Source organism: Neophocaena asiaeorientalis, unplaced genomic scaffold, assembly GCF_003031525.2.
Source record: "Neophocaena asiaeorientalis asiaeorientalis breed wild unplaced genomic scaffold, Neophocaena_asiaeorientalis_V1.1 scaffold276, whole genome shotgun sequence".
Lineage (NCBI taxonomy): Eukaryota > Metazoa > Chordata > Mammalia > Artiodactyla > Phocoenidae > Neophocaena > Neophocaena asiaeorientalis.
Window position 1 is genome coordinate 180,872 of NW_020173725.1, and position 24,313 is coordinate 205,184.

Below are 24,313 nucleotides of genomic sequence, written 5' to 3' on the forward strand. Positions count from 1 at the left end.
TGCCAGAGAGCTTGGTCAGGAGGGAGCTGTCCAATGTATAAGCAGGTCTTTCTGCAACCCTACATTGACCTCAGGATGAAGTCAAATAACTTGCCACGGGAGGCAGTCACTTAATGGTGGACATTCAGTGGCTCTCCTTCTGTAATTGCAACATTTAATGGAGGGGTGCGCTACAGTTCCCAGTTTCCCCAGCTGTCAGGTGTGATCGGTATGACTATGTTCTCTCTAGTGGGATGTGAGCGAAATGATGTCCGCCCCTGCCACGGGGTGGCGCTCAAGAGAGCAGCCGTGTCTGCACAGAGATTGTGCTCAGTCCACGACGGTCTGTTTCAAACCTCATGGTTTAGAAAACAGCTCCAGTTTGTTGTTAAATGACTCAGATTCTACTCACCACTCTCTCGTTAGACAAAGAAATTGCTCTCTTTGGGGAGGAACTTGACAATAGCAACCGGAATTTAAAATGAACATTCCAGTACTAAGAATTACAATCTGCTCTACAGATAAACTCATACAAGTGTGCAAAGGTGCTTGTACAAAAATTGTCTTTGTAGTATTATTTGTAATAGCAAATTACAAGAAAATTACAAGAAAGCAAAGTACAAAGTACAGTGGGGATATGAATGGTATCTCTATACGATGAAATACTATGCAGCTATTGATAAGAAGAATAAGGCAGTTTTTTATGTACTGATTGATATGGAATAATGACTATATATATACATATATATCCATTTCTGTTTAAATAATATATTAATATGACATTTAATAATAATTAGCAAAAATAAAGGAGATATGTATATCTCACATATGTATGTGTATATGTATTATATATACACATATGCATAAATATATATCTCTCACATTAGAATGTTGCCTATGAGGCAGGAGGGAAATGGGAATGTGAAATGAGGATAAATAAATGAATAAAATAAATAAATAAAATAGACAGATGGTGCATGGGTAGGAGATGGATAGATAGACAGATAGGTCTTACATAGACCAATGATGATAATGATATATATATATAACACATACACATATATGAATGATTCATATTAGTTATTCATATATAATCATAATTAAGTATACTGATTTATTATTCCTAAATATGGTTCATTATCTATATTTTTTAATAAGCATAGACTATTTCTAGAAAAATAAGCTGTTAGCAATGGTTATACCTGGGAAGTGGGAACGGAGGTTAGAGGACTTTTATTTTCCACTCACCACCTCTCTATACTATTCAGTTCTTTGTGTCATCATCTATTACTTTTATAATTTCTTAAAGAAAAATATACAATTTCTGCCCTTAAAGAACTTAGAATCTGACTGAACAGGAAATACATGTGACCCTATTCAATCAAGTTCTTTTTAGATCATGTGATTTACACTTTCAAGTACAGCAGAAAGTCAGAGAAGAAAAAGGTCATTGAGCTCAGGAAGCTGAAAGGCCTTGAAGAAACAGTCAGGCTCGGTTTGCAAAGAGGGGAAGGCCTCCAGGAAAGGCCCCTGAGCGCCCTGAGCCTGTCTTCATCTGGGAAAGGTGGCAGTGGGAGGTGACAAGCCTGCCCCCACCTGCCCTGGGGTAATCAGGGGACTGGAGGAGAGGCAAGGGGAGGGTGCTCGGTAAGAAAACCGGCCGCAGTGCAGGGAGTGCCAGCCTCCAAGCCAGACACACACTCTAAAGGCAAACCTACCAACAGGTAGAACTATCCTCACTTTACAAACAAGGAAGCTGATGTCTGGAAAGGTTAAGTGTCTTCCCCAGGTAGGGAGGTCAGAGTTGAAGTACAGCTGGAGGTGTATCTGGCTCCAAAGCTTGTGGACTTTGAACCATCCAACATCGATTCTTGAGGCTATTCGTCCTAAAACTTTGCTTGGATCAGATCATCAAACCTTACCCATCGAACTCATTCATTCATTCACTCACCCCCTCCCCTGCTCCTTTAGAACATGCCTAGCTTGGCCAGGCCCGGTGCCAGGCACTGGGGCCACCGAGATGCATTAATCACACACCTGCCCCCCAGCCCCCTCCTCGGCAGCTTAGCATGGCTCCTTGCTGCCCCAGTACCAAGTGCAAACAAACCCCTTAGCCTGGTCTTGAAGCTGCCACAGGATGCCACGGACCCACCTTTTGCATTTCAGCTCCAATGTTTCCCTTTCTCAGATACTCCTCCCCAACACATACTCCAGAAACAAAACCATGCAGCCACGAGCATCCCCATCACGGCCATGAGGAGAAGACCAGCACATTCCTCTTAATATGTCACGTTATTTTTTAAAAAGGAGGCAGGTGACAAGACACTCACCATGCTCAGATGCAGGCTCTGTGTCACCAGAGCCTCAGAGACAATTGCCACAACAAGCTGTGCTTTGGAGCAACAGCACGTTACCAGGTGTGCTGTGGGCCAGGGTAACAGGACACCTGCTTCCTGTCCTCCCACAGACCAGGAGCTCGCCTGAGAACTCGCTGTTGAACTATTTAATATTTAAGCTTTGGCCTCAGATGTCTGCCATCTCTCACAGTCCCCTCTCTCATAATAAGGCCAAGAATGTTCCACCAGCCACTCTCTCAGCTCTCCTCCCACCTCTTCGAATGCCCCTTCCAGCCTCTTCCTTGAACAAGGAAGAGCCTACTATCCTTGCACCCTTCCTTTAAGGCAGGGTGTGCCAGTGCCCCTGTGACAGTCTGCTGTTCACCCATCACCCATCTCTCCCTGCACACTCTCCCTGGGGATGAGCTCACACGTAACCATAGCTTCAGCTACCATAGGCCTGCTATAGGCTGAGCCTCAGCCACTCCCAAATCTCCTTCTCACAGGCCTGTCTCTTGGGACCTTTAGACTTAGCCTTCCAATACTGATTATACCAGAAATTGCAAATCTAAATTCCACCAGGACCAGGAAGGTACTATTAAAGGTAGGAAACATGCCAGGTGTAAGAGAAACCAAATACAAGCTTGATGATAAGTGGCAACTGATTCCCTATCTTAGTGTCCGAGATACACGTGGGCAGTGGTTCCCAAAGTGTAGTCACTGACCAGCAGCATCAGCATCAACTGGACACTCGTTAGAAATGCAGATCTCCAGACTAACTGCTTCAGAACCATTGCAGTAGGGAGTGTTGGCATAGGGAGCATTAAGGACTGTGGCAAAATGGGAAGTGCGTGCCCTGTTTACAAGGGGCAGCCACCACTGAGCTTCAGCCATATGGGAAGTGATGTTCTGTGCTCCTCATGGGCTAATTCCAAATTCACTAAGTAGATATTCAAGCAAGTATGGCCAACATGGTGAAGTAGGAAGACCCTAGCTCACCTCCTCCCACAGACACACTAAAATTACAACTATTTACACACCGGCTATCTATAAGAATGACCTGGAGACTAGCAAAAATGGTTTTCCCCAACTAAAGATATAAAGAAGGAACCACAAGATGGGTAAAAGGAGTGGGGACGCAAATTAGTCAAGACCCACACCCCTCGGTGAGCAACCCACAAACAAGAGGATAATTACAACTGCAGAGGTTCTCCCCAAGGAGGGAGGGGTCTGAGCCCCACCTCAGGGCTCCCCAGCCCAGAGGTCCTGCACTGTGAAGATGAGTTCCCAGAACACCTGGCTTTGAAGGCCAGCAAGGCTTGCATATGGGAGAGCTGGCACCAGCCCTGGGCCCCTCTGGCCCCCACAGCCAGCTGTCCCAGGACTCAACCCCGATCACCAGGGGGCTGGCAGCCACCACATGAGGCAGGGCCAGCCACGCCTACCAGCACACTCACAGCAGCCAGCCCAGCCACACAGAAGGGCCCACTCAGCCCACATGGCTGGCACCCATGGAGCATATAGCTCTGGGGACCAGAAGGGAGTGTGGTACTAGGCTCCATAGGACGTTTCCTACATGAGGCCACTTCTCCAAGATCTAGAAACAAAACTGACCTACCTAATACATAGAAATAAACACAGAGAATTAGACAAAATGAGGAGACAGAGAAATATGTTTCAAACGAAGGAACAAGACAAAACTCCAAAAGGAATGAGTGGAGATAAGCAATCTACCCAATAGAGAGTTCAAGGTCATGATCATAAAGATGCTCCACAAACTCAGGAGAAGAATGGATGAACACAGCGAGAAGTTTAACGAGAGTTAGAAAATATAAAGAAGAACCAAACAGATCTGAAGAAGACAATAACTGAAATAAAAACACACTAGAAGGGAATCAACAGTAGATTAGATAATACAGAGGAATGGATCAATGAACTGGAAGACAGAGGAGTGGAAATCACCGAAGGTGAAAACTAAAAAATAATTTTAAAAAATGAGGACCGTTTAAGAGACCTCTTGGACAAGATCAAGCATACTGACATTCACAATATAGGAGTCCCAGAAGGAGAAGAGAGACACAGGGGAAGAGAACTTAACTGGAGAAATAATACCTGAAAAGTTCCCTAATGTGGAAAAGAAAACAGACATCCAGGTCCAGGAGGCACAGAGAGTCCCAAGCAAGATGAACCCAAAGAGTTCCATACCAAGACACATTATAATTAAAAATGGTAAAAACTCAAGATAACGAGAGAATCTTAAATGCAGCAAGAGAAAAGCAACTAGTTGTGTACAGGGAACTCCCCTAAAACTATGACCTGACTTTTCAGCAGAACTTTGCAGGCCAGAAGGGAGTGGCACAACAAGAAAAGATGCTCAACATCACTCATCATCAGGGAAATGCAAATCAAAACCACAGGGAGATATCACCTCACACCTGTCAGAATGGCTATTATCAAAAAGACAAGAAATAACAAGTGTTGGAGGATGTGGAGAAAAGTGAGCCCTCATGCACTGCTGGTGGGATTGTAAATTAGTACAGCTTTATGGAAAACAGTATGGAGGGTCCTCAAAAAATTAAACATAGAACTACCATACAATCCAGAAATTCTACTTCTGGGTATTTTTCTGAAGAAAACAAAAGCACTAATTCAAAAACATAAATGCAGCCCTATGTTCATTGCAGCATTACTTACAATAGCCAACATATGGAAGCAACCTAAGTGTCCATCAACAGATGAATGGATAAAGAAGATATAGATAGATAATTACTCAGCCATAAAAAAGAATGAAATCTTGCCATCTGTGACAACATCGATGGACATGGAGGGTATTATGCTAGGTGAAATAAATCAGAGAAAGACAAATACTGTATGATTTCACTTACATGTGGAATCTAAGAGACAAAACAAATGAACAAACATAACAAAACAGAAACAGACTCATAGATACAGAGAACAAACTGGTGAGTGCCAAAGGGGACGGGGCAGAGGGATGAGTGCAATAGGTGAGGGAGATTAAGAGGTACAAACTTTTAGTTATCAAATAAGTCACCGGGATGTCATGTACAGCATAAGGAATGTAGTCAATAATATTGTAATAACTTTGTATGGTGACAGACGGTAACTAGACTTATTGTGGAGATCATTCTGTAATGTATAAAAATATTGAATCACTATGTTATATACCTGAAACTAATATAATATTGTAAGTCAAATATAATTCAATAAAAAATAAGATAGTCAAAGACCTCTATGAACTGTTTCCAAACTACCTTTCTAGCTGCATCTCCCACCTACCATTTACTTGCTGTCCATACTTTCATATCTATGGGCAATTTATTCATAGGCACTATTTTTAAATGCTTTATAAAGAATAACTCATGTAATCCTCACAACAACCCTTCAAGGAGGTACTATTATTATCTAAGCCACAAAGAAGTGAAGAAGCTTGCCCCAGGTGCAGGAAGCAGGATCCATCCCACGCAGCCTGGTTACAGAGTTGCGCTCTGAGCCACTATGCCATGCTGCCTCTTGGGATAGACGGCCCTCCGCCACTTCCTTCTGCTTCTCGTGCAGGTGAACTCATGCTCAAGGCCTTGCTCAGACATGAATGCCACCATAAATACCTCCCAGGCCCATAGGCAGAATCCCTGGCCTCTCCCCTGGGCTCCCAGAGCACAGAGCGTACACTCCTTTGGTCGCCCTCACCACACTCTGGTCTGTGCTGGGTGGCTGTGCAACATTCATTCACCCATCCCACCAGCAAATGGCTCCTGAGCCCCTACTAAGTGCCAGGCACCGTGACTGGCCCTTGGGACGGATGGTGACCCAGGCAACGGTCCCTGCCATTGTTTTTGTTTGTTTGTTTGTTTGTTTTTGGCTGCGTTGGGTCTTCGTTGCTGCATGCAGGCTTTCTCTAGCTGCGGCAAGCGGGGTCTACTCTTCGTTGCGGGGCACAGGCTCTAGGTGCATGGGCTTCATTAGTTGTGGTGCACGGGCTCAGTAGTTGTGGCTTGCGGGCTCTAGAGCGCAGGCTCAGTAGCTGTGGCGCACGGGCTTAGCTGCTCTGTGGCATGGGGGATCTTCCCCGACCAGGGCTCGAACCCGTGTCCCCTGCATCGGCAGGCGGATGCTTATGCACTGCGCCACCAGGGACGTCCCCCCTGCCATTGTTAATAAAAATCGTGAACACTTCTGGAACTGTGTGCTTCACACACAGTTATAAGACTTTGCATGAATTATCCCATTTGATTCCCACAACAACCCAGTGGACAGATGAAGAAATTTCAAGGTGAACAAAGAGGGCAGATGACTTTCCCACAATCACACGACTAGTTAAGTGTTGGGGTCTGGCTCCAGATTTTGTTCTCCAGAAAGTCAGAAAAATACACCGAATTACCCCCCAGAGCATTAAGTGCCAGGGAAGGAGCTAGGACAGGGAGCCCCAAGGAGGGGCCATACAGGACATTTCTATGTCCTTTCTGCCCCCACCCCTGTCCCACCACATCCCCAGCTATGAGCTCCACAGGGGCTGAGACCATGGCTTATTCACATCTGTTGGATTCCAGCCCTTAGCATATTACCCGCAGCCCAGATTGCTATTGACCTGAATGGAACTGTCAAAATCTTAGCTATCTGCTTCAAGATTCTATATTCTCGGGGTCTTGGGGAACTGAGGCTATGGACCAACAAGAATTAGGATAAAGAGTAAGAATGGACTTAGGGGCACTTAAGTTGTACTCCTTGGAGAGAAACGCCATTCAGGCTTAGTAAAATGCTTGATGTGTTGACCATCTGTGTCCATAGCCTAATCCTCCAGGCCGCTAATGAAAGCTTAGAGGGCAGGAGCCCTCGTGGGTGGGCACAGGCTCGTCAGTGAGTAAGTGTCCCACACTGACTGTCAAGAGGTGGCAGCAGTGCTCTAGCTGGCTTCCTGAGCAGTCCATAAACCCTCATGTTTACACTCTGAGCATAGTCTGTAAATACCCAAGGTGGCAGCCCCACTCCCAGTTATACAGAATTCTGAATCAGGGATCTGAGTTCCTGAGTTTTTACTAAATCCCAAAAGTACCACCCATTTTTGTCACTAGAACCCCAAGAGTCCAATTCTCAGAAGTCCTAGGGTTCTGACATCAAATGGTGAGCAGAACTGTGGGAATTTTTTTTTAATTGGAGTAAAATTGCTTTACAATGTTGTGTTAGTTTCTGCTGTACAATAAAGTGAATCCGCTATATGTACACCTATATCCCCTCCCTCTTACATTTATCTCAAACCTAATCTCCCAATTCGTCTCACCCTCCCCTTTCCCCACCGTGTCCACGTGTCCATTCTCTACATCTACATCTCTATTCCTGCCCTACAAATAGGTTCATCTGTACCATCTTTCTAGATTCCATATATATGCGTTAATATATGATATTTGTTTTTCTCTTTCTGGCTCACTTCACTCTGTATGACAGACTCTAGGTCCATCCACATCTCTACAAATGACCCAATTTCATTCCTTTTTATGGCTGAGTAATATTCCATTGTAATCGTACATATGTACCACATCTTCTTTATACATTCATCTATCGTTGGACATTTAGGTTGTTTCTATGTCCTGGCTATTGTCAATAGTGCTGCAATGAACAATGGGATACACTCTCTGACGAAAACCACAGTAAGATCTTTTTTGACCCATCTCCTAGAGTAATGAAAATAATGGGACCTAATTAAACTTCAAACTTAAAATAGCAAAGGAACTCATAAACAAGATGAAAAGACAACCCTCAGAATAGTAGAAAATATTTGCAAATGAAGCAACGGACAAAGGATTAATCTCCAAAACATACAAACACAGCTCATGGGGCTCAATATCAAAAAAACAAACAACCCAATTAAAAAATAAGTGTAAGACCCAAACAGGCATTTCACCAAAGAAGACATACAGATGGCCAAGAGGCACATGAAAAGATGCTCAACATCACTAATTATTAGAGAAATGCAAATCAAAACTACAATGAGGTATCACCTCACACCGGTCAGAATGGCCATCATCAAAAAATCTACAAAAAACAACTGCTGGAGAGGGTGTGGAGGGTTCCCTTTTGGAGCCCTTTTGCACTTTTCGTGGGAATGTAAACTGGTACAGCCACTATGGAGAACAGTATGAGGTTCCTTAAAAAACTAAAAATAGAGCTACCATATGACCCAGCAGTCCCACTACTGGGCATACACCCTGAACTGTGGGAATTGAAGTTGATGAGGATGATAGCAGCTATAATTTATTAAGTATCCATGCACCAGGCACTGTGCCAGCCTTTAATATTTCTATTTCTAGCCATCATACAACCTTGTATGTAGCTATGATTTGCCTCATCTGATAGATGTAGAAACTGAGGCTCAGAGAAGCTAAGGGCCCTGACCCAAGTCCTTCAGTTACTAAGTAAGGAAGCCAAGATCCAAATCTAGTTCTGACTCCAAAACTTCTAATTATGCCAAACTACCTCCCAATGATGATAATGATAATACATAAATCCCTTCCCATTTTGTAAATTACAATACCTGAGATTTCTTGACCAAACTGTAAGGACTGAAGGAGTTTACAGCAAATCACAACAGGGTCTATGCTGGAGACCCTAAAGCCTCCCTGTATCCTGGCAGAACTTAGCCAAATACAACTCAGCTCCACAGGTTGGGTCCTGGTTGGGATGGGCAGAAGACAAAGCCAAACGAGAATGCTGCTGGTTACCTGGAAACTACACATCCCAGAGGGCAGGCACGCCGTACTTTCTGCAGACTGAATTATCAGCAGACTTCTTTTCCCACATCTGGGAATAGAAACACAAGGCAAAAATGACTCACTGTGGGACTTCCCTGGCAGACCAGTGGTTAAGACCCTGTGCTTCCACTGCAGGGGGCGCGGGTTCAATCCCTGATTGGGGAACTAAGATCCCACAAGCAGTTAAATAAATAAATAAATAAATAAATAAATAAAATGACTCACCGTCATGAGGAAATCTAGAACTATTAACCATCTCTAGATGTTTTGATGGGTCCCAGGAACTTCCCAATCCTAGACCATTGTCATGAATTAGTGGGACCCAAAAGAATATTTACGCTAGCATTCCAAACTCACTTCATTATTGAAGAGACAGTTTCTACCTGGGGCAATCCCACGGCCAAGAAAACAAGCCTGTCTACCACCTAGCTTTGCACACTCCCAGTGACGGGATGCTCACTACCTCACAAGGCAGCCATTCCACAGTGAAACAACTCCTGGAAACTTTACAATTCTTCTGAAACCTGCTCACCTATAATCTGTCAAAGAGAACATCCAGAAAAATGACAAAAATGACCAAAGAGCCGATTTTTTTAAACAAAATTCTGGCTGATTTTTTTAACATAAATTAACAGATAGACTACACCACCACCGCTGCCACCTTGCTGTCTGTTCTGCTTCCTCAAGAATGCTGCCAAGCTACAAGGAGCACTTGGAGGAGCCAAGCTCCCAAGGTAGCTGCCAGGCGATCATTTACAAGCCTGCCCTGACTCCCAGCTAACTTCAGCGGTGCCGTCCCAGGAGCTCAGGCATGTCATTAGTGCTAACTGTTCTGGCTGCCAAGGAAACCCTCGCACAGTTTGCAAACAGGCCGTGCACACACCGTAGGCAAGGGAGCGCTTAGAGACCCCAACGGAGACAAGAGTGACCCAGGAGCTCTCCTGAAGGCACTACCGTTACAGACCTTGTTCTGCTTTGCTCTCTGTTTCTGCTGTTTTCTAAAGAAAGGAGTCCCCCTTTCCACTCTTTCTTACCCATAAAGTAGCAAGAGAGAGATCCACTCCACCAGGCTCACAGCTGTCCCTTACACCAGGTCTCCCATTTCCTCCCTAGAAACTTTGGAGATACTTTTAAGAGATGACGTCCTTGGTTTGGTCAAAAGCCCATTTTAAGTTTTTGCCACAAAAGGATTTTCTTTAAAATAAAAATGGGAGGTAGGGATTTGACTGACGTCTCTTCAAAGTATTTTAGAGACGACTACATACTGACAAGACCTATCTTCCCAGGTGCAAAACTGTGAAAAACCAACACTAGTTTTCACATCTAAAAGAATAGCAGTTTAGAACATACTGGTGTTTTCTTTCCCATGGAGAAGTCATTGCTTCTTGGTAGTGTTTCTCCAGCTTCAGAGCCTGGGACATCAGACCCCACAAAATCCTCTCTAGAGGTAGGAGGCCTAGTGACAGATGGCACTGCAAGCGGTAAACCCTGTTGACCAGGACTGGCCCTCCCTGCAAGGGGCCCACAGGGAGGTTCAGAACAGCCCACCAAGTTGTCCCCTTCCCTCCTCCTGTGTCAGTTGAGCAACAAGCCTTTGGACCAAATTCCAGCTCCCTGGCAGAACCCAGGTATTCTGCACAAGTGAGTTCAGGTTTCTGTTCCCAACCTGAAGCACGTAACTTCATGCGACCATTTTATCAAGTTGGATGGTATCCAAAAAGATTCCCATGTGAGGGAGAGGTCTCCAGAGCGTTGGTGCTGACAGAGACAGACAGAAGACCGCTTATCAGCTGCTTGATTGGAGAACCGGCCTTCTCTAGGTGGGGCTGTTCTCACTGGCCAGTCCCCAGCTCTAGGGGCAGGTGTGAGGGGCTGTGACAAAGGAGAGAAACCACCCACCCCGTCTGTGGACGGAAGTGTAGGAGGCCACAGTCGGAGCACCTGACACTCATCAGGCCTCTCTTCAAAGTCCTGTTAGATACCACATTTCAAGAGACCGTGCAGGGGCAGGCAGGCCCTGCGCCTTAAGGTACAGGCCTGGGTAACCCCTGCCCAGGCCCCGCAGACCCCTCCTCTGACCCGCGTTCCGGGCCCTTGTCCCGTACCCAGCAAGTTCCCCTGGCCTTTTATCTGCAGCCACCTCAAAAGGAAAATACGGTGGCTGCCTCCTGCTACACTCCTGCCTCGGAGCGCAAGGCGGAGGAACCAGAGATGCTAATCTGTTTGTTTTTATCAATAACTCATCTCATCGCTAAAAGATCCCCCTTTTCCTACAGAACGCAAAGCAGCAACCCCACCCCCGCCCCCAATCATTTTACTTTTTTGAAAAACTGAAAATCCGAGGCCATCCTCCCAGAGGCCAGTCCGGCGGGTTCAGTCATTCTTGCTCCCCTCCGGGTACCTCGGTCCGGAGCCGGCCAGGCTGGAGGCCGCGGGTCCCGAGGCGCAGCTCCCCGCCTGGACCCCGCAGGGCGCCCGAGCCGCTGCTGTTGAACCCCCTGCGGCCCGTGGCTCCGGTCTCGGACTGCACGACGCTCCCCACCCGCGCCCCTCCCGGGCTGCATTCCTGGCATAGCTCTCCCACGCGGCGCGGCTCACCTGGAGGTCCCCGGAGCCTGGGGAGCGGGCAGAGGTCGCGAGCCGGCGGCTCAGCTCCTCCGCCCCGGCCCAGCCTCCCGACTCGTTCCACCGCCCCAGACAGAGGCCGTTCCCGGAATCCTCGCCGCCGCGCCGGCCTGGGCTGCTTCCTCGGCCCCGAGTAGCGCGGGCTCTCGAGGGCGCGTGACAGAGCCTCCCGGCCACCCAGTGCTGCCAACCTGCGGGACCGGGGACACACAGAACTTTTGGCGCCAGCAGCCGGAGGCCCGGGTCTCTGATGCCTCCCGCTCCCGCGACAGCCGCCCCACCCCAGCCCAAAGAGGGGCGGAGCCTCTCCCTAGCCCCTCTGGGACGAGCTATTTTTAGGCCTGTTACGGAAGCGGGAAGGAGGGAATGCCACGTTTAATCCGTCAGGAAAATCCGGCATCCTAGTGAGTGGCTCCCAGGCCTTGCTGAGAGGCGGGGACGTCCTCCCGTCTACACAGACACACACAGACACATAGACACACACACACACACACACACACACACACACACTCACCGCCCCCCACCCAGTACAGCTGCCGGCCTGCTGAAAGCTGGGGGCAGCTGTAGCCTCCTGGGCAGACAGCCCTGCCCCATCCGTCCTCAACTAAAGGGACCGTCTTGGTTTCTGATCCGAATTGGTCCTTTGAGTAAATCCCAGGTCTGTTCAGACGGCAACCATTTCCCCCCCCAACTCCCAACCTTCTGGCCAGCCTTGTGGATCCAGCTGGGAAACCCAGAACCAAAGAACTCTCTTTCTGGATAACAGTCTCTGACCCCTTCCTATAGCCATCTGTTGCTTTACTGAGACTCAGATTTCTGGGAATTCTTTTTTTCCTTAAGCCTTCCTCCCACCCCAGCCTCAGTCTGCCAAGCTGTGTCACGGGGTATTCAAAACACAATTTCATGGGAACAAGTGTTGGCAAGAATGTGAAGAAATTGGAACCCTTACGCACTGCTGTGAGAATGTAAAACGGTACAGCCACTGTGGAAAGGAGAATAGTGGCTCCTCAAAGGATTAAACATGGAATTACCACATGATCCAGCAATTCCACTTCTGGGTATGTACACAAAAGAATTAAAAGCAGAGGCTCGAACAGGTATCTGTACACCCACGTTCATAACAGCATTATTCACGACAGCCAAAAGTTGGAAACAACCCAAGTGTCCATTGACAGATGACTGGATCAACAAAATGTTATGCATATATTATATACATACGTATATATTTCAGCCCTTAAAAGGGAATGAAATTCTGACACATGCTACAATATGAATCAACCTTGAAAATGTTATGCTAAATGAAATAAGCCAGACACAAAAGGACATATATTATATGATTCCACTTACACAACGTACCTAGTATAGTCAGGTTCATAGAGACAGAAAGTAGAATGGTGGTTGACAGGGCTGGGGGGAGGAGGGAATGGAAATTATTGCCTAATGGGTACAGATTTTCAGTCAGGGATAATGGAAACTTCTAGAGGCAGATGGTGGTGCTGGTTGCACAGTAATGTGAATGCAGTCAATGCCATTGAATGGTACACTTGAAAATGGTTAAAATTGTAAAGTTTACGGAATGTATATTTTACCACAATTTTTTAAATGTAAAAAAAACCAAAAAGGGTGGACAGGGGCCAGGCCCAAGTAGGGATGACTGTCAGCCACCAGTTCTTGATGGGGAGTCTTGTTCATCCTCTGCTCTTCTGGTTGGGGCACCCCTTTCCCTCCAGGACTTCCTGCAGGAGGGCAGAGAAGAATCCAGGCTGTGGAGTCAAAGACGCATTTAAATTCCACCTTCCCAGGCGGTGTAATCCTGGGAAGTCGCTTACCCTCTCTGTAAAATTGGGAAAATAAACTCTACCTAGCAGGTAATTATGAGAACCAACTTAGTTAAAACATCTCAGCCCAGGGCCTGGCAGTCACGGGTGTGTCCTCCCAAGTTCAGTCAAGTGTCAGGGTTGATAGCTTTTGCTTCTCAACTCGCTTCCCTGAAGTATACAAAAAGTAGCTCTGTGCGTGTGTGTGTGTGTGTGTGCGCGCGCGAGCGCACGCGCACGCATGCACACATGTGTCATTCCCACCAGCTTCAATTTCCCCATGTGGAAATGGGTGCCATCTTTTGCAGGGCTGTTGTGAGCAAGTGAACTTGACATGCACCCAGAACCACCTTTTCGGTAACGCCAAAAGCAAAAGTATTTAGATTCCTTCTTCAGCTGACCAAGACCTCGCGTGCGTGGAACCCGCACACTCTCCCTTTACTGGGCCACAGTTTGACATTCAGTACAGCCAAGAGTTACTGAGTGCCTACTACATGCCGGGTTCTGTTCTAAGACCCGAGGAAACCGAGAGTTTATAGAGCACTAGATCACTTAGCACTAGGAAACTGTCACCTTCTGCTGTGCCACCTGTGCTACAACACACAAGATTTGGTGGCACAAGTGGGAACAGGTGTATCATCCAAGACACAGGAACAAGCCAAAGGAGACTGGCCCTAGTGGGCCACTCCCGGGGACATTCCTTTCACCCTGAGCAGCTGAGCTGTAACTATTGGATGGACAGAAGAGTGGGTTCTCGATACCTGTGGTTTCCATTTTGCCATGTAGCCTCTCACCTCTTCCTCAGGCCAGTGCCAGATACCAGCTCTCTGACCAGCATAGACACCATCACAACTGGTCTCCTTCTTACACTTAGGGATGTGTCAGGAAACTGTGGGACATGTCTGCTAAATGAGGGTCTACTTTACACTCTAGGGAGCACATAGTAGTAGTGCCCTCTGCTGTCAACTGCTGGCATCACACCTTGGAAGTCAGCACACCTTGGAAGTCAGCTCCCGTTCCAGATCCCACTTTCCTAAAGGGCATATGAGGTATAGAGGACAGGCCTCTCAGTGCTGGGATGCTGGCCACTAATGGTCCTGGAGGTGATTTTAGGTCAAAGGTGTATTGTTGAGTTTTCACGGTATTGATGTATAGATAGACAGACAGGCGTATAGTTCGAAGGGCATTTTACGTAAAAACCTGGTTTGCTGGTTTCTTCTTGAAAAATCTGAGAATCTAGCAACAAAAGGCCCGCACTCTCACATGTCAAGAATCAGCTGGAACTGAGGGGGAACCTCTTCCCTAGGCAGAGCTTACACTCTAACCCATTCTCTGAAAAAGATCACTTTGGAGGATGTCTCTGCACTTATAAAAAGACCTCTTTCCTCCTCTTTTGCAAAATGAGAATGCAGGGTCATTTTAACCAGGACCCACTCTCTGAGTCTTGAAACAAACACTAGGTGGGGAGGGCTGAGACAGACTGCACAAATTGCGACAAAATAGTAAACTGTTTGTGTCCTTGATGTACAAAGACTAGTTAAGTCACTAAGAAATAGAAAAACAATCCCATAGAAAAGTGAACAAAAGATTAGGCAAGACACAGAATAAAAAAATATATCAATTGAACATGTGAAACACTCAACCTCACCAAAAGTAACATAACAATTAGAGACATTTTTAAACAATAATATTGGCTAAAATTAAGTAGCGTTTTGGCACTGGTGAAGGATGGGAAAATGAGCAATTTCAAACAGGCACTTCGAAAACAATTTTGCAGCACATATCACAATTTAAAGTCCCCAAAATGTGGTAATCAGGACTACAGTATTTCTTGTACGATTAAAATTAGAATCAATTTAAATGTTCACCAGTTGGGGTTTAAGTAAATAGATTATGATATATCCTACAATGAAACACTCTGCAGCCCTTACAAAGAATATATCTTGGTATGTTAATGAAAAAAAGGTGTCCAAGACAAATGTATTGTTAAATTAAAAACAACTGACATAATAATATGTATTATATGAATCCATTTATGTTTTTTTAAACTATACATATGAGAAATTCAGGGGTGATATTCAAAATATTTAACCACTGGCTGACACAGGGACTGGCATGCCGGGGCTGGTCTTCACGCTTTAACATATTCTTTTTTTTTTGGTTGTGCAGCATGCAGGATCTTCCCCAGCCAGGGACTGAACTCATGCCCCCTGCATTGGGAGTGTGGAGTTGTAACCACTGGACTGCCAGGGAAGTCACCATCTTCACCCTTTAGTTGCTGCATTATGGGGGTCCTGGTGGGACAGAGCTAGGGCAGATGAGGCGATAGTGGTGGATACTTGGAAGCCTGTGGCCAAGACTTTTTACAAATAGCGTGGATATATATGCAGAGAAAAGTGAGAGACATACCAAACTTGACAGTGGTACAAGAGAGATTTTCACCTTTTCCTCTGTACAATCTTACTGTTTGAAATTCTAAGAATGAGTGTCGGATTTGGAAAAAAATTAACACAGGGGAGAACACCAGAATGGCCTATATTCAAAATGTATCATGATGTAAACGTGTGGCTTAGACTCACCGAAGGCCAGAAGGAATCCAGGATCATCTGGAATCCCACGCTTCTTACCACTCACTACTCTTTTTACTTTGCCCAATACCCCCCTCACCACCATGTTTTCTTTCCAGCTTTATTGAGAAATGATTGTCATACATCACTGTGTAAGTTTAAGGTATACAGCATGATTTACATATATTGTGAAATGACAGCCACAGTAGATTCAGCTAGCATCCATATTCTCATATAGATACAGTAAAAAGAAAGAGAAAGAGGAAAAAATATTTCTCCTTGTGATGAGAAATCCTAGGATTTATTCTCTGTTTTTTTTGTTTGTTTGGTTGGTTTTTTTCTTGCGGTACGCAGGCCTCTCACTGTCGTGGCCTCTCCTGTTGTGGAGCACAGGCTCCGGATGCGCAGTCTCAGCGGCCATGGCTCACGGGCCCAGCCGCTCCGCAGAATGTGGGATCTTCCCGGACCGGGACACGAATCCGTGTCCCCTGCATCGGCAGGCAGACTCTCAACCACTGCACCACCAGGGAAGCCCTAGGATTTATTCTCTTAACAACTGTCCTATATATCACACAGCAGTGTTAGCTATAGTCATCATGTTGTACATTACATCTCTAATGCTTATTTTTTTTAATCATATACGTTTTAGTCTATGCATTTTTTCCCAGCACCACCAAGTTTTGAAATATTCTTTTCTACTTAACAAACTGCATTTATTAAGTAATACATTATTAACTTATTCCCCACATTTTATTAATCAAAAACATTTTGCTGCCATGTAAAACTCCCTACAAATGTCAAATTATCAATATTGCCACAGTGAATTCATATAATCACACCCCAGCATAAAGAAATGTGACATTCAGGTTGACTTATTTGGTCTCATCATAAAACAGTTCATATGTTTTTGAAATATTGAAAATGTTTCTAATTAAACCCTTCCAAACCCTAGGGACTGGGAATGTTAGTTGGAGGACCATTTGTCATGCATTCCCCAGATGTGGAAATTAGATCCAGCGTGTGTGACCCTGCTCCTCCCTCAGAGGGCTAGCCCTAGGAAGCCTCACCTGTGGAGAGACTCAGGTGAGCTGAAACCCAGCAGGGGTTCTGGGGACACAGGTCAGAGGGCAGCCATGGGGAGTAGCAGCAGGCCTCAGAGTCTCACTCTGGGGTCAGGCTGGACCTAAGAATCCAGAGCAAGTAGCTGGGAATAAATAAAGCTGGGGCAGGAGGCATGACTTGCAGGTAGTTTTTAATAAGACAGTCAGAACAGTGATTCTCAAAGGGGGAAATATCAGAATGAAAGGGGATGGGTGGATGTCATTTGAAAAAGCATCATAATTTTATATATGGAGAAAAATATAAACATATGTTTCCGTTAAAGCAGCTACCAAAAAGAAAGTTCTAGAAAATCTTGGTTGATGAGTATTTGTAGAAGAAATATTAATTCTCATACCTCCTAGAAAGAGGAGGTAAACTTTTATGTGACTGTAGAAGGGCCAGCCGTTTTTAAAATTTGAATTTGTAATTTGCTTTTATAAGCCAACTGGGGTAGAGTAGGGAACAGCAGACACCCTGGGGAGCAGAGGACACTATCCCAGGGGGGATGTGGCCAGTTATTACGATGTAAGTACTAGGGACCTGCAATGGACTGAATGTTTGTGTCCCCCCCCAAATTCAGATGTTGAAGTCCTACCCCCAAAGTGATGATATTAGGAAGTGGGACCTTTGGGAGGTTTAGGACGGGAGGGTGGAACCCTCATGAGTGGGATTAGTTCCCCTATAAAAGCGACCCCAGAGAGCTTTCTTGCCGCTTTCCACCATATGAGGATTCAACAAGAAGTGTGCCATCTGCCACTCAGAAGTGGATCCTCACTAGAACCCAACCATGCTGCCAACCTGATCTTGGACTTCCAGCCTCCAGAACTGTGACAAATAAATTGTTGTTGTTTATAAACCACCTGGTGAATAGCACTTTGTTATTGCAGCCCAAGCTGTTTTAGACAGGACCTTGTCTGCTTGATCCAGCAGCATCTAAATCAGTGCTTGGCACACGGAAGGGACTCAATTTAATATTACTGACTGAATATTTTAATGAGTATCAAATTCAGGACTAGAAATCAAGTCTCTTTTTTCCCCAGCCAGTTCTCTAACAGATCCTGTAATTAACCTTACAAAAGTAAATATAACACGTAGCAAAACCATTAGCTGCCTATCCTAACACCCATTTTCTCTTCCTTCTTGAATGTCCCAGCCTCTCCTGCAGCTACATTCTGGTCAATGAGATGTAAGAGGAAGTGTTATATGGTACTCGCAGGAAGTCTTCATAAAATAAGGGAAGTGCACCTTTCCTCTTTCCTTCGTCCTGCTGCCTGAAATGCAGAAATGATGGGCTGGAGATCAAGCTGCCATATGGACCATGGGCAGGATGGCAAACAGAAAGATGGAAGAAGCCTAGGTCCCTGATGACTGCAGTGACCATACCCGCCCTGATCTGCCTGCCTTCAGACTACTTTTACGTGACAGAGAAATGAACTTCTATACTTCTACGTCAACGGTCTTCTTTGGGAGTGTTCTATTATACTCACAGAAAGCCCACTCTTACTGACATGCGCTACCTGCACGTCCCCACCCCTGCCAGCAGGAGGCGCTGATCCCGCCTCTATGACACGGAGCACGTGAGAGTTTCATCCTCGCTCGGCTACCAGGAGCTCCACCTCCTCCGGCACCTGTAGGACTTTGGCTTCCGGACAGGGACGGCAACGTAGCTGTCAGTGCTCAGTCTCCTTAGAACCCGCTGGGGTTTCAGCTTGAGGACAACACTGGGCTGCATCCATGCGGACAGGAGCACAGTTTTCTCAGGACCGTCCCAGGGAGGTCCCACTGGGAGAGAACGGTGAGGAAAAAAGTGAAGAGAAGTGAGGAAAAGTGGGGAGAAACTTCCTGTGTGCGACTGACTGCTGGGGGCTGGGGGAATCCCTCTTCAGAGGACCCAGGAGAGAAAGGTCTTGATGTAGAAAATGTGGGGTTTTAGTCCCTGTTGTGTGCAGTGTAGACTGTGTCCAGTGTGGTTCTTTGGTGTGTGGTGTCCAGCTTTCCTGGTGCTGTTTATTGAGGGGACTGCCCTTTCCCTGTTGTATGTTCTTGGTCCTTTTGTCGTAAATAAACTGATCACACCCATGTAGATTTATTTCTGGGCTCTCTGTTCTGTTCATCTGGTCCGTGTGTCTGTTTTTGTGCCAGGACCACACAACTGTTTTGGTTACTGTAGCTTTGTAATATTGTTTGAGGTCAGGGAGCGAGATGCCACCAGCCTGTTCTCCTTTCTGAGAATCGCTTTGTCTATTCCTGGTCCTTTGTTGTTCCACACAAATATTAGGATCCTTTGCTCTATTTCTGAGAAATATGCCATTGGAATTTTGGTAGGGATTGCTTTCAGTGTGTACATGGCTCTGGGTAGAATGGACATTTTAACAATATTCATCCTGCCAACCCATGAGCATGTGATATCTTTCTGCTTCCTTGTATCTTCTTCAATTTCTTCATCAATGTCCTAAAGTTTTCAATGTGCAGGCCTTTCACATCCTTGGTTAAACTTATTCCTAGGTGTTTTGTTCTTTTTGGTGCAGATGTCATTCGGATTGTTTTCTTTTTCTTTTTGATAGTGCATTATTAGTGGTTAGAAATGCAGCTGTTTTTTGCGTATCGACTGTCACTTTACTGAATTCCTTTACTAGTTCTAATAGTTTTTTGGTGGAATGATGTGGAAAATTGTAACTGTAACTGATATGTGGGTGAGTGTCCGCACACCTAGGGGAAGTGGAGATCAGGTGAAAGCCTGGCACTCCAGGAAGTGGCCAGTTCCACGATGTAGCACCAACGGCCCAACATTGGCTCTATTTGTTACCTGGGCCCCGCTCCCCAGTCACCGAGCTCTCTGGACCTTGAAGCAGGTCCCTATAAGACTTGGGACAGTGCTTACGGTAGAGATTTTCCACCAGTGTGTTGCTTCCTCTGACCACAGCCCTCCCTTCCTGGTTCATGTAGTTCCACAGATGCAGTGCGTAGGAGTCGTTGAAGCTCGGCTCTGTGTCCCAGGCTTCATAGTAGCGCCTCCACGCTTCATAGGGGATGGGATAAAATCTTTGGGGGTGTAAGAAGGAGAAATTTAAACACTTGAGGTCGCTCACCTCCTGGAAGTCTCTGAGTTTGCACCATACTCTCAAAATCCTTGTCATCAATTCAGGACCCTGGTGGCCCCAAATATCTGAATTGTAATTTTCCACAAAGCTTTCCATGCACTGCCACAGGAAAGGGTGGTGGGGGAGGAATCCAAACACCCCATTACTGGAGAACTGAGATGTCTGCGCAGCCAGAAAGTTGTCCTCGGGGATGGGTCTGATGGAGATGACATCAGTATCCATGTAGACACCGCCGTACTTCCAGATGAAGGCCAGGCGGGATGCATCTGAACTGACGTGGAGCCAGTATCTCTCTGCGCTGCTGTTGATCTGCAGGAACAGGTGCAAATCAGCCCCCAGGCAGGGGAAGAGGGAGGAGTGTCACAGCAGGAGGCCAGGCACAGGGTAGCTGAGCAGGAAGCAAGCCAACTTCCCAAAACTCTATTTGCCAAAAGCCCAATATTACAAATGTACCAAAATTACCTCCACCCAAAAAAGTTGCCTTTAAGTGAAAAGTGTACAGCAATCAGTATCCATGGGAAGGTTTTAGCAGCTTTTAAAGATTTCATGAAATTGTTTTTTGAAAAAAGCAGTAGAAAGATGAAACCCAGAAGGGATTTCACAATGAACCCTATGAGTCACTTTCAGCAGGATAGAAATTAACCACAAATATGAAACTGTGAAGGAAGAATTTTTTGGTAAGTCCTAAAAGTGCTGAGAACTGATAAAGAAAAAAAAATAAATATGAAAATATAAGATAGATTAATAGCTATGCTCTTTGAGAAATTGATAAAAGAATCTTAAAATGCATCCATGCCTTCATCCACTAATTAATTCCTTTAATAATATTCATTGAAGGCCTACTTGCTATTCGCCAAGCTCTAAGCTGCTAAGGATACAGCAGTGAACAAACAGATAAAAATCTTTACTGGCAGGAGATAGACAACAAACAAATAAATATATCATATGTTGGGTGTTCATAAGGAATATGAAGGAAAAAAAGTCAGGCGAGGGGGCTATGAAGGGGGCAGGATACAGCACTATCTTATCTTGTGTTCGAGCAGAACATTGGATGAAGTGGGTGGATGAACCATGCTGCTATCTCCGAGAAGAGGGCTCTAGGTAGAGGAAACAGCAAGTGCAAGGGCCCTGGGGCAGGAGCACGCTCACTATGTACAGGAACTGGAAAACAGCAGTGCAGAGTAGTGAAGGGAGAAGGGTAGGAAACCAGATCAGAGCGGGGCCAGGGGCGGAAGTGAGGGAGGATCCCGTAGGCTGGGATAAAGACTGAAATGATTTGGACGGTTTGAAAGAAAGGAGTGGTGTGATCTGAATTAGTCTAAAAGGGGTCACACTGGGTGCAGTGTGGAAAATAGATGGGCAGGGGGCAGGGGGCAAGGGCAGAAGCAAAGAGGCAAGTTAGGAAGCTGTTGAAATAATCCAGGCAGGAGATGATGGTGGTTTAGACCAGGGTGACGATAAAGGAGATGAGAGAAGTGGTCACATTCTGGGCACACGGTAATGATAAAGCCGGTCAGGATGTGCTGCTGGATTGGATATGGAGCCGGAGACAGAGGAGTCAAGGATAACTGAAAACGCTGAAATGTGAACAAAACAGAAATTGACTTTGAAACGAATAAAAATAAACCATTATAAATGCCAGTGTCCCCAAATGGAATGCTAAAATTTTGAATACAGAAAACTCAGTAGATTTTTCTGAATTTAAATATGTTGATTAAAAGATTAAACAATGACCCTTGGCTTTTGACAAAAGAAACATTTTTTTAAATTCTACTATAAAGCCAAACGAAAGCAAGTCCGCTAAGACTTTGCAGAAATCTTCACCTGAGCTATTAACGTCGTTATATTGTATACAATTGCTGAAAACCTCATGAATAATAATAGCTATAATTTATCAATAACTGTGGTGGTGGGATGAATTGGGAGATTGGGATTGACATGTATACACTAATATGTATAAAATGGATAACTAATAAGAACCTGCTGTATAAAAAAATAAATATAATTCAAAAATTCAAAAAAAATTTATCAATAACTGTTCTGATCTCTTATAATCTACACAAATCCTCAGAAATAGGTACTATTATTAGTCCTATTTTTCAAGTGAAAAATTAAAAGGAAAGACCAAGAAGTTCAGTCATTTGTGCAAGGTAAGAGAGGCAGAGGTTAGATTTTAACCCAGGCAGTCTGACTCCAGAGAGACCCACTTACTTTCAGTAAAAATAAGTAAAGTTGATTCTTTGGTAAATTGGCGATTATTAGTGAATAGACCCAGATATCAAAAGCCGCACAGAAGGAAGGAAGCCTACCTTGATGTGGGCATTGGACTAACATCAATGTAAAACACAAGGCTCCCCCAGAGGTGAGCACCAGAAAGGGGATTAGGATTCTGTTTGCTCATTCCCTCCCCACCCCCTCAGTACTCATTCCTGGGCATCTTCAAGGGCTACTACAGTTGCCCAAATCAGTGCAGCAAATCCAGTGGTCACCAGCAAGTGATGGCATGCTAGGCCATCCTAACAGCTGGCCGCCAGCTATCCTATTGTAGCCTAACTGGAGCAGAAGATACCACAGCCCGACTCCCCCAAGGTGCAAGTGTGTCCCCCACCCAGGACAACCCACCCAGTCCCCAGGTGAATGAGAGAGGGTGGGACAGGAGTTTTCTCTTTTTTTACACAAATACTGTAGTAGGCTGAATAACAGCCACTCAGTGGTCCTAATTCCTGAAACCTGTAAATATTACCTCCTATAGGAAAAGGATCTTTGCCAATGTGATTAAATTAAGGATCTTGGGACTTCCCTGGAGGCCCGTGCTTCCACCACAGGGGGCGTGGGTTCGATCCCTGGTCGGGTAAGTAAGATCCCACATGCCACACGGTGTGGCCAAAAAAAAAAAAAAAAAAAATTAAGGATCTTGAGCTGAGATTATCCTGGATTATCATGGGCCCTAAATGCCACCACAAGTGTCCTTTAAAGGGAAAGGTAGAGGGAGTTTCATACAAAATTCCTAAGAGCTCCAGGAGTTTCTTGATCGTATCTCAATGTAACCCAATCTCATACAGCAGCACCCATCTGATCTTTCATGAATTTTCTATTTACATCATTTTCCAGTTAAATATTGCCTTATTTCCCCCCTTATGTGCAAAAAAGTTTAACATAGATGGGTTTAAAACTGTCAGTGAAAAATGAATGGTCTATACACCTAGAAAAGATGTAGAAACTCATTCAGTTAAGAATAGTCTCAAGAAATCCTAAGAAATAAGGTGAAAGCAAAAGGCAGCAGGGTAAAGATAAGCCTAAATCAAGTCTCTCCTGTTTCCTTGAATCAGGACTCAACACCGTAGAATGAAGACCAGGCAAGAGTCAAAAGATCTGGGTTCTAGCCTATCTCTGACAATCTAGCCTTACCCTCAGTCTACCCATCTATAAAATGGCTAGATTGGACCCATTTTTCTATGGTCCTTCCCAACACCGACATTCTGAGATTCTCTGAACACTTACTTGAGTGTACCACGAAAACAACGGTGTGTCTCCAAAGAGGCTTTTCATATCCAAAGGGAAGAGGAAAACATTGTCTATTGCCGAGAGGAGGGAAAGGGCTGGGGAAGTGGAGTTTGGGGGCAGCTGCATGGAATTGTTGAGCCCTTTCATAAGTAACAGCACAGGCTGCTCAGCGTAGACCTTGGCCGCAGACTCCACAGCACAGGAGACCAGCGGGGATAGCTCCGTTCTCTCTGAGGTCTCTAGGAACACGATGCTGCGCCCATGGCCCAGGAGGGCTTCCAGCCCCTGCTGGGACTTGTAGGGAGGCAGGTGGGGGAAGAGGCAGCTGGACTTCAGGGTGAACTTGTAGAGGAAGCCACAGGCAAGCAGCAGGATGACCGACAGGGAGAGCTGAAGCTTCATAAGCATGTCCACCCCTCTCTCCTGTCCTGCTCCCTAAAATCAACACTATTAATTAAAAATTATAGTCACGAAGCCTGATAAAGATAACACACAAGAAGATGACACCTGAATATCACT

At 45.5% G+C, this 24,313-nt stretch overlaps 2 protein-coding genes across 8 annotated transcripts in view; both read right to left on the reverse strand.

Moving 5' to 3' along the window:
• DZIP1L (DAZ interacting zinc finger protein 1 like) overlaps window positions 1-11,516 on the reverse strand; it is a 46,449-nt gene extending 34,933 nt beyond the window's left edge. For 6 of the 7 annotated variants that reach the window (XM_024750723.1, XM_024750719.1, XM_024750720.1 and 3 more), the window contains exon 1: window positions 11,398-11,460. In XM_024750723.1, the coding sequence (XP_024606491.1) occupies window positions 11,398-11,460 (63 nt within the window). Of the gene's footprint in view, window positions 1-9,049; window positions 9,129-11,397; window positions 11,461-11,480 lie in introns of those variants that run through there. The other variant, XM_024750724.1, reaches the window with a different exon arrangement.
• Window positions 11,517-19,984: 8,468 nt separating this feature from the next.
• Window positions 19,985-24,202, reverse strand: A4GNT (alpha-1,4-N-acetylglucosaminyltransferase). Its single transcript, XM_024750725.1, has 2 exons — window positions 23,792-24,202; window positions 19,985-20,599 (listed from the first exon to the last, which is right to left on the reverse strand). Exons 1-2 carry the CDS (start codon window positions 24,200-24,202, stop codon window positions 19,985-19,987), a joined length of 1,026 nt encoding a protein of 341 aa, XP_024606493.1.
• Between the last annotated feature and the right edge of the window lie 111 nt (window positions 24,203-24,313).